At 41.8% G+C, this 12,252-nt stretch overlaps 2 protein-coding genes across 2 annotated transcripts in view; one reads left to right on the top strand and one right to left on the bottom strand.

The window, feature by feature from the left end:
- Positions 1 to 2,816, bottom strand: part of LOC121915988 (claudin domain-containing protein 2-like) — a 5,833-nt gene extending 3,017 nt beyond the window's left edge. The window contains exons 1-2 of the mRNA XM_042440689.1: positions 2,511 to 2,816; positions 866 to 1,012 (exon numbers count right to left, since the gene is read on the bottom strand). Coding sequence (XP_042296623.1) covers positions 866 to 1,012; positions 2,511 to 2,685 — 322 coding nt within the window. The 5' untranslated portion in view covers positions 2,686 to 2,816. The remainder of the gene's footprint in view (positions 1 to 865; positions 1,013 to 2,510) is intronic.
- Positions 2,817 to 5,178: 2,362 nt separating this feature from the next.
- On the top strand, positions 5,179 to 12,065 carry LOC121915989. Its single transcript, XM_042440690.1, has 5 exons — positions 5,179 to 5,264; positions 5,730 to 5,925; positions 7,675 to 7,827; positions 9,177 to 9,311; positions 11,650 to 12,065. The coding sequence occupies exons 1-5, from the start codon at positions 5,259 to 5,261 to the stop codon at positions 11,769 to 11,771; spliced, it is 612 nt and encodes a 203-aa protein (XP_042296624.1). The 5' UTR covers positions 5,179 to 5,258; the 3' UTR covers positions 11,772 to 12,065.
- The last annotated feature ends 187 nt before the right edge of the window (positions 12,066 to 12,252 follow it).

The following is a 12,252-nucleotide window of genomic DNA, read 5'->3' as shown; positions in this document are numbered from 1 at the left end:
CCATCTATTTCAAAACTTTGTTGCATGGAACCTGTGCTCCAACACAGCATTAGTGATGTTGACTCCTGACGGATTGCTCAGAATGGCAGATGAGTGCCCTCAGGAGGCAGCCTCAGTTTTGCTGTGTGCCCGTAGTGTGCCCTTTAACAACCAGATGAAGGTTGCCTAGCCTTTGAACTAGAGGCAGTAAACCAGATATTGGGATTAGTATGTTAATGTGTGGAGCCAGACTCAAGAGGAGAGGCCTCTTTCTTCTTGAGAGCATTTGCTACCCATTCTACCTCCACATATAATTTAACACATCCCATGGCACTAAGCAACATGCTATCTGGTACCCACTTTCTCACTACTGCTTGGCTTTACAGATGTTACTATGACTTAGTTCTTACAAATCCATAATTATAAAGGACTCTTGGTCTCTTCTCATCTCTCACTCTTGTTGCTGTTGGCAGGAATTCACTAAAGCAATTATGAATGTGTAATCTATGATCAGAAACATTGTTTTTCTGTACAGGAAATGATATTTCCTGTATAGAAAATGGTACAGTTGGGAACCTATTCTGCACAAATTTGCAATTTGTTGTGCAGCAAACAGGATTCTCTATGGAGGAGAACAATTTTCCACGCAGAAAACGTTGTTTCCTACACCAAAAAAGCCAAGCATATTTTGCACAAAAACAGTCCCAAATTGCAAGGCTTCTTTATCTCTACAGGATTCTCTTCCTCCTGGTTTCTGTCAATTGGAAAATATAGTTTTCAACCATTAAAATAATAACCAAAGACATTTAACCACTGGCATCTCCAGCTAAAAGGATCTGACTCAGTAGAATTTGGTAATATGTGAATTGAAATGTGATATTTTTACCTGTGATAAAAGATCCCATTCCTGAAATGAGGTACCGGTATATTGTAAAGCTTGAGGAATAGCGGTAGGTGAATGTCATAAATGAAACGCCGACAAAACCGGAAAAAAGAGCCATAACCAACAGTGTTTTTGCACCTTGAACATTGGCTGTGATAGAAAGGGATTAGAAGAAAAGACAACTTGTTATAGACCAAGAAGGGGAAACTGCAGTATTATTCTGTCTTTCTTCACACACACAAACACAAAAACAGACAAGCACATGCCTCTCTTTCTGTGTCTAAAATCTGTACCGAGAAAGCACGCATTTCTAATTATTTGTCATGTACCATATGTCTGTGATGTGGTAGGTCTCTGCTGTATCTATTTCATACGTAGCTGGCTAAAGTAGTATGGATAGTACTAAAGTACAGTAGTAGTATGAATATTTCTCTATAATATTCCACATCAAGATGCCAGATGTGTGCCAAAGTGCTAAATGCCTTACCTGTGAATGGAATGTATCACTGGCAAGAGAAAGCCAAACCTGTTGAGAGAGCTAACCGCAAGATTGTCCCAACAGTTCTTTACAATGAAGAATCTCTGCTGAATGTATGAATCCTATCATGGCTGCTGTGCCTTGCTTTGGAAGGTCCTGAATCTAAGCTCTCAAATCTGGTTATACTGATGGTGGTGGCCATGGAAGAGGAGGAGGAAAAGAGGAGGAAGAAGAGAAGGAGTATAGAATCATAGAGGTGGAAGAAACCCCAAGGGCCATCCAATCCAATCCCATTCTGCCATGCAGGAAATCACAATCAAAGCACCCCCAACAGATGGCCATCAGCCTCTGTTTGAAGACCTCCAAGGAAGGAGACTCCATCATTCTCCGAGGGAGTGTGTTGCACTGTCGAACAGCCCTTACTGTCAGGAAGTTCTTCTTAATGTTGAGGTGGAATCTCTTTTCCTGGAGCTTGCATCCATTGTTCCAGGTCCTGTTCTCTGGAGCAGCAGAAAACAAGCTTGCTCCCTCCTCAATATGTTCTTCCTTCAAATACTTAAACAGGGCTATCATATCACCTCTTAACCTTCTCTTCTCCAGACTAAACATCCTCAGCTCCCTAAGTCGTTCCTCATAAGACTTTATGGTTTCCAGACCCTTCACCATTTTAATAGGCTATTACCCCTGGGAAAGCCCTGTCTATATGGTAGCCCTACAGGCCACACTACTCCAAGGCATGACAGAGCTTCTGCAGCTGAATTCAAATTCCTGGTAGGTTAGTACTGTCTTAGGTGGTCCTTGAAAAATCTGGATCCCGAGCTTAATGTAGAGCTCAGTATGGCAATGCTAATACCTTAAATTGGGTACCATAGATCAACTGGCAACAAATGCATAGATTTCAGAAGGGGTGTTAAGTGTTCAGTTCTCGCTGCTCTTTCCAAATCCCTTCTCGGCCATGAAAACCCTTTCCACGCTCTAGTACTAACTCATATGGAGCCTTGGCTAGGATTAGAGGCAGTGAGTAAAACTCATCCATCCTCCACCCCTTTGTAACACAGGATTGAGTCAGTGCTCATGTAGAAAAACTTCATATACAGTACTATAATATGCTCTAAAACAAAGATGGCCCCAAGGGCTCCACAGCTGTGAAAAAGGAGAAATGTGCCTTACGTGAGACAGCAATGATGTCAGCACACACCAGCTTCTTACAGACTTTCCAAATGCCACTGTAATAAGACTGCCTCTCTGACTGGACATAGATCCAGTGATGGTCCATGATTGTGATGACAAGCAAGAAGATGGTGAAGATGGTGAATCCTGAAGCCAAGTTTTCACTCCACCCCATCGCTCAACCTGTAGACTTGGGGCTCTTTAGGTTTGTACTTCCTCCTCTTAAAGGAAGACCATTCCTCATGGAGGAGCAAACCGAGACTTCGCTGGCAGGATTTTTGCACAATGCACAAAGAGGAGCTTATCCTTGGCTTAGAAGTTTGCAGCTGAGGACTTCCTCTCTGAGAACTGAGACTTCCTTCCATTCCAAATTCTATTACTTTCTTCTTGGTTACTGTAACAACTATGGAACATTCTGGACCCTTCCATGCTTTCAGGCTTATAATCTAAATAAGACATGACACAAAGAAAGTGGGAGAGGGGACTAGGTCCAGCAGATGCTTGGCGTCCTTCTCTCCTTCACAGGCCAGTTGAAAAAAGGAGAAAGGGGTTCCCATAAGCATCTTGGCTGAGATATGATAGATTTGTATCTGGCTGTTCTCTCTCGCAGAAGCCAGAGTAATGTGATGAGTACATATTGTGAGAGTAAATCCATCAAATCACTGGGATCTACATAAATGTTAATTCACCACGCTCTAGTACCAACTCATATGGAACCTTCAGCAACAATGGATTCAATAGGTCAACTCTGGTTTGGGTTCCCAATATAATTCAGCCAACATTTTCAAAGTTCCACTTGTCAGCATTGGCTTAGCCAGCAACCTTTATACCCATGATGCTGCTCATTGTTTTTCTTTAGAGACCCCTGGAAGTCTGAAAGAGGGAGGTCTTTTGCTACAGGCTATGGGTATATCCACACTATCCAGCTATATCAGTTTCATAACATTTTGTCATGGTTTCATTCCATGGAATGTGGGCATTTGTAGTTTTCTGACATACTTAGAGAGTTCTCTGGCAAAGAGCTATAGTGCTGTAGTTCAAGGGAGCATCGTGCGGAATTTTGCATCCTTCACCAGACTACAAATCCCAGAATTCCCTAGGAATCTTTCTGACTTCCCTCCACCAAACCAGATGGAAATATCATTCACGAGAATTCCCATGCTCCCATTAGAGACAGAATGGATGATTTTCTTCTCATGCAGCTGATGCTCAGTAAAGTAGCTGGAAGGGGAGTGTCATGGCAAAAGGGAAAAACACACCAATGAGAAAGTATGAAGCATAGAGCCGGCCCTGGAAGAAGCTTTCAGGTTTAAATTGTTTCTGACACTGAAGCCAAAAGCAAGTGAGGAATCCTTGTTCTTCCTTCCTCTAGTTAGAATCATAGAATCCTAGCGTTGGAAGAGACCGCAAGGACCATCCAGTCCAACCCCATTCTGCCATGCAGGAATTCTCAATCAAAGCATCCCCGACAGATGGCCACCTGTTTAAAAACTTCCAAGTAGGGAGGATCCACCATTCTTTGAGGAAGTGTGTTCCACTGTCGAACAGCCCTTACTGTTAGGAAGTTCCTCCTAACGTTGAGGTGGAATCTCTTTTCTTGTAGCTTGCATCCATTGTTCCGGGTCCTGTTCTTTGGAGCAGCAGAAAACAAGCTTGCTCCATCCTCAATATGACCCCCTTAAACAGGGCTATCATATCACCTCTTAACCTTATCTTCTGCAGACTAAACATCCCCAGCTCCCTAAGTCGTTCCTCATAGGGCATGGCTTCCAGATCCTTCGCCATTTTAGTCACCCTCCTTTGGACACGCTCCAGTTTCTCAGTGTCAATTTTGAATTGTGGTGCCCAGAACTGGACACAATATTCCAGGTGGGGCCTGACCAAGGCAGAATAGAGTGGCACTATTACTTCCCTTGATCTAGACACTATACTTCTATTGATGCAGCCTAAAACTGCATTGGCCTTTTTAGCTGCCACATTGCACTGTTGACTCATGTTCAACTTGTGGTCTATATGGACTCCTAGATCCCTTTCGCACGTAGTTTCATTCAGCCAGTTGTCTCCCATCCTAGCTTAGTGTGATCCTGAGTGACAGTGAATATTGGGTGTGAGGAATAGGGAATCAGAAGAACAGCTTGTCCAGAAAAACAACTTGTTCACGCTCCTCAACATTTTCCAGGGGAAAACTGGGACATATGTGGCCAAGCAACATCAAAGTGTGGTCAAGATGGCTAAAAAGGTTAATGAGGAAGAACGCACAAGCTAGCATGGGCCGCAGCAGTTTGCTGTTGCCTGAGCCTACTGGGAAGAGCAAGATTTTGACCCTTCTATCTCTTCCTATCCATCCCACACATTAATTGAATGCATAATACTCTTCCACTTGGAACTCAGTTTGCCGCAACTGAATTAAACTGAGGATTGAGAGGGAAAGTGGAAGGAGAAGAGGAAACTGTGATGTTCTAAAAGCAGCTGAAAAAGTGGAGCAATGGAGAACTGATCAGGGCTGTTCTTGACCAACCAGGACACTTGGAAACTTGTTTGCCTATCATGCCTCCCATTAGAACTGGGGGTTTCTAAGGGCATTGCAGAGAGGCTGGCACTGGGTAGAATCTGTGACATCATTGACAATATCACAAAGGCAGGCATAGAAACCAACCAGGGTTGTGTCGGCTGAAGAGTATGGAGAGAAGGAGGCAGTGGGGCATATTGTTGTCAGAGGTGGAAAGCTAGTGGTAACTCCAGAGAGATATGATGGTGCATAAGATGTTCTTGTTTAACTGAGAGATATCATTCTATCTTGCTTTTGAGAAGGACCAAATTTTGGAAATTAGTTTAAACTTAAGGAGTCAAATATTTCCCGTCCTTTGTGTCGGTGGATAAGAAGAAAAAAGAAATGGGAACGAATTATATTGTATAAAAGTGTAAATTTTCATGATATAAGCTTGAGGGGTTTAGAAAAAGGAATACTAGATAAAGTAGTGTCACAGAAATAAGAACATATAAGAGAGTTAGAAATCAATCGGAGCATGTCTAGTCCTAGGAAGGAAATGCAAAGGTTATGTATTTAAACTGGAAATTGGGGGAAGAGGTGGGAAATATATTTTCTTTTTCTGTAACTGAATAGGTCAATGAAAATTAAATGTTTAAAAAATCTGCAGAAATTAGAGTAATATGTAGATAAAATAAAATATCTGATGCTAGACTTTGATCTTTCTGTAGATCATCTCGAAGAACTGCTCACCGAAAACCCAAAGAACTGTCTTCCGCGGCATGTCTGCCATCGCCTTTGTGATGCTCATAATTTCTACTCTCACTCCTTTACTGCTCTGGTACCGGTTTCAAGAAGGCTACCTTCTAAGGGGATTGTGGAACTTCTGTGATCGGAATGGTTGTAATGAGCTCTTTGACCCTGGCAGTAAGAAACCTATAGTTGGCTTACTTTTATCCCACTTTTAGGACAACGAAATTGCTAATTCTTTTGGCTGAAAAGGATGTAGAGACATTACACCAAAATAATGCTACATATGTATTCTGCTTTAACTGTCATGGCAACATCTTATGGAATCTTGGGGCTTGTAGTTTGGTGAGCCGTTAGAGGTCTATGGCTGTGAATTCTAAGTGGCTCTTTCTAAGCTCCCAGGATCCCATGGGACAGTGATGGTGCACCTTTTAGCGGCCGAGTGCCCAAACTGCAACCCAAAACCCACTTATATATTGCAAAGTGCTGTGTCCCTCTGGCTTTCTAGTAACAAACTCTGGAAAACTTTGTGCTGGGGTGATGGCACATGTGCCCACAGAGAGGGCTCTGAGTGCCACCTCTGGCACATGTGCCATAGGTTCGCCATCACTGCCATAGGGTGTTGCCATGGGTTAAAGTGGGATCATTGCACTACAATATTGGCTGTGTCAACACTGCAAGATTAATGCAGTTTGATACTGCTTCAGTTGCCATGGCTCCAGGCTATGGACTTCTGGGATTTATAGTTTTGGTAGATATTTAGCCTGCTTTGGCTAAAAGCTCTGATGCCACAGCGATCTACAAATCCCAGGATTCCATAGGATGGAGCCATGACAGTGAAGTGAAGTTAAACCAAAGTAATTTGGCAGTGTGGCAGCTGCCCCTGTCATATGAATGGATCCATCCAAGTCTTTATTACCACCGCTGACTTAGTCCAAATTTACTTTATTGGTGTAAGCAGTTACATGTTGTGATTACTTTAAAAGGTTACCTTTAAAGAGTATTTGAATGCATTTTTATAGGATCTAAATATAAATGTTAAGGCCAAACCCTTAACAATCCTGTGCTTCTTTTTCAAGTAATGAAAATCAATGAAAAAGCAAGAAGGATTGCAAGATGTTTCTAAAACTGCCATGAAAAATGGCAGTAAATTACTTCTAAAACACTATGATGAGTAACTAGAAAAAAATCCTTTTGGAAGATGAATTTTCCAATCTCCGAGTAAACAGATTTATATAAGCTAACCCCAAAATGTGCAGTAAATGTTGCGACGTATTTTATTGTTAAACACATTAGGCATTTTATATGGAAAACTGGGGTATACCCTTAAGAAATAGACAACCCAGACACTAATTATCCCCAAATACTAGGCATCCTGTTCAGGAGTCAGTCATAAATCTTGAAGCAAGGGGCAAGATGGTGGCAGCCTCCATTCCATGCATAGACTTTCTGAACATGCATGAGAACCTTACTACAATAATGGCAATGGAGTACAGTTTTCCACCAACCATTCATCACATCAGCCAAGAAGATGCCATCAATGCAACCTGAGGCAGTTGCTTCATCATATACCTAATGGTAGGGCCAGTCCTGATTATGGCTGCTGTGTAAATTGTAAATAGTCAAGATTGTTTACAATTTTGCATTAGAAAGGAATACAGTTGGCTTTCCGTATCCACAGACTTTTTATCCATGGATTCAAGTATGGCTTGAAAATATATCCCAGAATGACATAGCAATGAGCCATGGAAGTTTAAGTGGTATCAAACTGCATTACTTTTGCAGTGTAGACACAGCTGGAGTCAGTACGGAATGTGCCTATAAATGCAAACTGGGATGTGAACGGTACATATTTACCTATGTAATTCCAAAAAGGAAGCGAACATTTGTAACAATGCTTAATTGTTCTTTTAATATTTCCTCTAGCTTTCTTAGATGCTGCCCAGGCCCTTTCTATAGTAGCTGATATTTCTGGTTTGATTGCTTTGCTTTCGATGTGGGAAGTGCTTAATTGCATTACGGATTGGAACGTCAACCTAGATGAAAACTTCACTTCATCTGTGGCTAACTTCATCACAGGTATTGTGTGAGATGCCTGATTCCCATAGAGTTGAATAGGAAACATAATACAACTGAAGCTTCATGGTCAAGAGTAGACTTTGCATGGGGAAGGGTTCCTCTGTAGCACATGCAGACAAAGTTGAGAAACAGACACTCGCTATTAGATATTTTTAATTTTTAAAAAAATATACTTTTAAATTTTTATTTTAAAACATCCCATCTTACCAAATGTTCACTTTAACCACATGGAACTATGTGCATGTGAATACATTTAGGCTGTGCATATGTTATTGCCATTTAAAGGTTTAATTCTAATTTTGCCAGTTCTTCATATCACAACTATTGCCATTACGTTTGGTGATAAATCGGAATTAGGATTTATTAATAACATTAATATAAAAATGACTAAGGATTATGTCTGGTGTGGGATGGGAGGACGTTAATGCAGGAGTGATACCATGAGTTACTGGACTAGGTGATGCCAACCCTATTGATGCCACTGTCTCAGGCAGAGAGGAAGACGTATGGGAACCAATTTTAGCCCCTCTTGCCCCTGCCCCATTTCCAGAGGTTGTATGGACCTCCTTTGAGAAAATATCATGTCCCTTCCGAATGTTTTGAACAGAAAATATGTATTGACATGTACATTTCATCTTTAAGTATTAATTTTAAAATATATTGGACTAGATCTAATTGTTAGCCTTGGGTAGAATAAAACCACTGAATCAGTGAGATTTACATAATATAGATTGGTCAAGATCCCATTAACTCAGTCAGTGTGCTGTGGTTAGGCCTAACCATTTGGATACATCCTGTCACAAAATGTGTGTTTAAAAATGCATTTTTGGTACATTTTTTGATCTGAGACCTGAGATTGTGAAATTACATGGAGTGCAAAATCTGCAGGACAAATGCGCCAATCTGGACATTAGTCTGTAAGATGAGGATCAGGTCAGTTCACACCAGAATTCACCAAGATGAAATTCCTCGTGCATCTTTGGTTTCAAATTAAGAAACAACAATTAAGGAGATAAACCAAAAACCCACATCAACATGTGAGTTTAGAAGTGGGAAGGGGTGGAAAGGAGAGATAGGTTGCTGAGCCTTCAAAGGAACAGGAGAGATTCCATTGAGTCTAGTGGAGTCTCCTGCTTAGAGAGAGAGCCTGGATGTCTATCTGCAGGGGGTCTTCATGCATGGCAGAATCGGGTTGGACTGGATGACCCTTGAGGTCTCTTCCAGCTCTATTAGTCTATGAACTTTGGAAGGAGGGGGCTCAGAGAAGCAATGGTCAAGAACAGAAAAAGAACCAAAAGCATGAGCTCCGAGGATGGATATAACCCCAGGTCTGTCTTCCTTGCCTGCAGGAATCTTTCTTTTCTGCACTTTGCTGATTACATTCATCAAGCTTAGGACGATAGTAGACATACACGGCAATCGTCTAATACCATTCTGTGGTTTCTACTTCGGTTGCTTGGCTTGTATTCTAAGCTTCATCTTAGGTAAGTACCCACCACTGTGGGACCAGACTTTGCGTAAGATCAGGTAATAATTTGGTGTTGAAGCCAGAGTAACAAATAGACAAACCATTCACAGATCATATTCAGTGCAATAGGTCTTGTCTTGTACCTCAGTAAAAGGTGGCCCATCTACCAATTATGATGGCCTGCCAGAGATAAAAAAAAACACCCTCATGTTTTTTCAAACTACCTTAGATGAAAAAGCAGAGATAACCAATATCCAGGATATGGCCCATCCAATGATAGTGTCCAAACCCTCATTGGAAAACGGGCTAATTTTCATATAATAAAACTCACAAGGAATGCAAATCGCCACTTAGCTTGTACTTGCAAATGCAGATGGAAAAATCCAAACGTTTTCTCCTTCTCGTTTGATTATGAGTATTTCTACATATGGTCGACAATGGCACAGGACAGACCACCCGAAAATGGCAGTCTGCAGGTGCCCATTTTAACTCTGGAGGGATGCCACAGCCGCTACACTGTGCAACATCCCTTCAGAGTTAAGAGAACCCGTTTTTTATGGGTTCTTTTCCCAGCGCCCTGGTTATGTCGCAAGTGCACCAATGGCACACTCGTGACGTAACAGATGTGCAGCGACATGCAGATGTCCATTACATAAAGATGGTGGCGCCTGTGTGGATAGGACGCTGCCATTACTCCACCGCCTGCATGTAATAGGGCTCGGGACCATGCAGTTGGTGCGTGGTCCTGAGCCCTACTATCACCGCCAGGATATCACATCCTGGTGGTGTGTACCGGGACAATTTTTCACAATTGGCATCTTTTTGTGGGGGGATATTTTTTTTAAAAAACTGCTCTTTCTTGTTTGCATGTAATCCCCTCCCCCCCAAAAAAACCCATGCTTCTGTGTATAAAACTGTATTTTATATATGACAGAACGTGCTCAGTACAATTGTGTTTGAGGTTTATGTACAAATGTTGTGGATATTTTTTGGCTAAATAAATAAATAATCCCAATTCATGAAAAACCTTGTACAAGTTGGCCATTGTCTCAGCAGGTTATCTGGATGTGTCCAGACACCCTTACTCATTGAGGGCTAGGAAACATAGATGTGTTCTTTACAGTCCAATTCTAGGGCAACTTTGGGTGTTATACAATTAATCCCATAGAGCAGTGGTTCCCAACCTTTGGTCTTCCAGATGTTTTGGACTTCATCTACCATAATCCCTGACTGTTGGCCAAGTTCACTGTGGCATCCCAGAGCTGAAGTCCAAAATAAATAAGAACCAAAGGTTGGTGACCACAGACATAGAAGATGACTAAATAGACTTAAGGGTGATGGGATCTACTTTGTTGTTCCAGATCGCTGAGGTTCACTAATATGGTTCTGAACAGTGGCTCAATCAGGCAGACATTTGATACAACTTAAGGAACAGAGTGCCTGGGAGCATGAATTCAGCCCAGAAATCTATGATTCATTCTTCCAAAACCAAGAGCACAAGTTCTTTCACACAATCATCCAAGGACTGAGAAAAGGGGATGGGATTTTCTGGTTTTAGATATTGCAGTGTTAGAAATCCTTAGTGGCTGTTGGAAGATCTATGTGTAGATCTTGATGTATTTCCTGGTTACCATGGCTATGTGAGGGTACAGGACCCTTTATGGGGCACAGGGCACTCCCCTGTGAGGAATCATTTCAGCACCAAGACAAAATGTTGTTGTTGTTGTTGTTGTTGTTGTTGTTATAGTCTTCAGTCCTAACTGATGTTTATCCATGCTATGCCTGTCTTATGGTTGCACTATTTAACATGGGCGGGGTACGGATCACCAGAAAGAGGTGGACAACAGCCACCTCTCTTTTTTGCATTGCTGCACCACAGCAACCAAATTATGCAGTGTGGTTGCGCAAAAGAAGTGCTGAAAAGCGGCTCCTTTTTGTGCCGTTGCAAACTGCTGGTGGCGGTGTGAGCATGTCGCTGCTGTGTGGCTCCATCTGGACGCCGCACAGCAGTGATGTCATAGCTGTGCGCACTGTCTGGACGGTGCTGCACAGCTATGGCATCATGGCGATGTGCTAGGGTTGCGGGGCATGTGCACACCCTGCCCCGAGGCAACCCTAGCACGTCACCATGATGCCGCAAAGGGCCCGTCTGTACAGGGCCATAGTTTTAACTGCTTTTAAATTGCTTGGTTTTTAATTGATAAATCATTGAATATGTTTTAATCTTTTAAAATCAGTATCATTATTTATTGTTTTAAACTCATTTAATTGAGATCTTTGGATGTTGGGAGAAATATAAATATTTTGCTTAATAAGTAAATATAATTTGTCCTTTCTAACTTTTGTCCACCAAGGTGTATACAGCCTACAACAGTGCAAGAACACCGACTTTGAAGAACAAAAGTTAAACCGTGAAATAACGCTAGAAGAGATTGGAGCAGATGACTCACCAAGTTGCAGTAATCTTGCCATGTAATCTATGGGCCATTACATTATGTACAGTCACAGACACTTCTGTGTGTGAGCTATAAACTGTTCAAGGAACAAGATTCAACAGATAACAGACATCTTGAATGGTGCTGTCATTTAACCAGAAGCTATTTCGTCTGTGGAAAGGATATCTGTTTCCAATGCAACACTGTGTTGTACTGATCCTACCTTTTTGAACGATTGGATTTTCTTGCCCCTTTGCAAGATAGTCTCCACCCCACCCAGCAATACAGAAAGTTACTGCCTCGAAAGAGAATTCATTTTCAGGACAAAGACTGCTTCCAGATAATAATGATAACTTTCAAACATTGCAAATAAAATCTTTTGTGGAATGGATGTTTCTCAATTGGATGCAAGGTTATAATCAGAGATAGATATCATGCAGTCCTCCAAAGGTTGTTGGATTGCAACTCCCATCATCTCTCACCATTTACAATGCTGCCTATGCTGCTTAGATTTACACCTCA

The sequence above is a fragment of the Sceloporus undulatus genome, chromosome 9 (assembly GCF_019175285.1).
Source record: "Sceloporus undulatus isolate JIND9_A2432 ecotype Alabama chromosome 9, SceUnd_v1.1, whole genome shotgun sequence".
NCBI lineage: Eukaryota > Metazoa > Chordata > Lepidosauria > Squamata > Phrynosomatidae > Sceloporus > Sceloporus undulatus.
The sequence above is the reverse complement of the archived record's forward strand: the minus strand, read 5'-3'. Positions and strand labels throughout refer to the sequence as shown.

Bases quoted from the DNA above. Each gene is read 5' to 3' on its own strand.
- LOC121915989 (XM_042440690.1), top strand. The intron at 5,926-7,674 runs GTAAGAAACCTA...TATTTCCTCTAG, and splicing joins TGAGCTCTTTGACCCTGGCA to CTTTCTTAGATGCTGCCCAG. The intron at 7,828-9,176 runs GTATTGTGTGAG...CCTTGCCTGCAG, and splicing joins TGTGGCTAACTTCATCACAG to GAATCTTTCTTTTCTGCACT.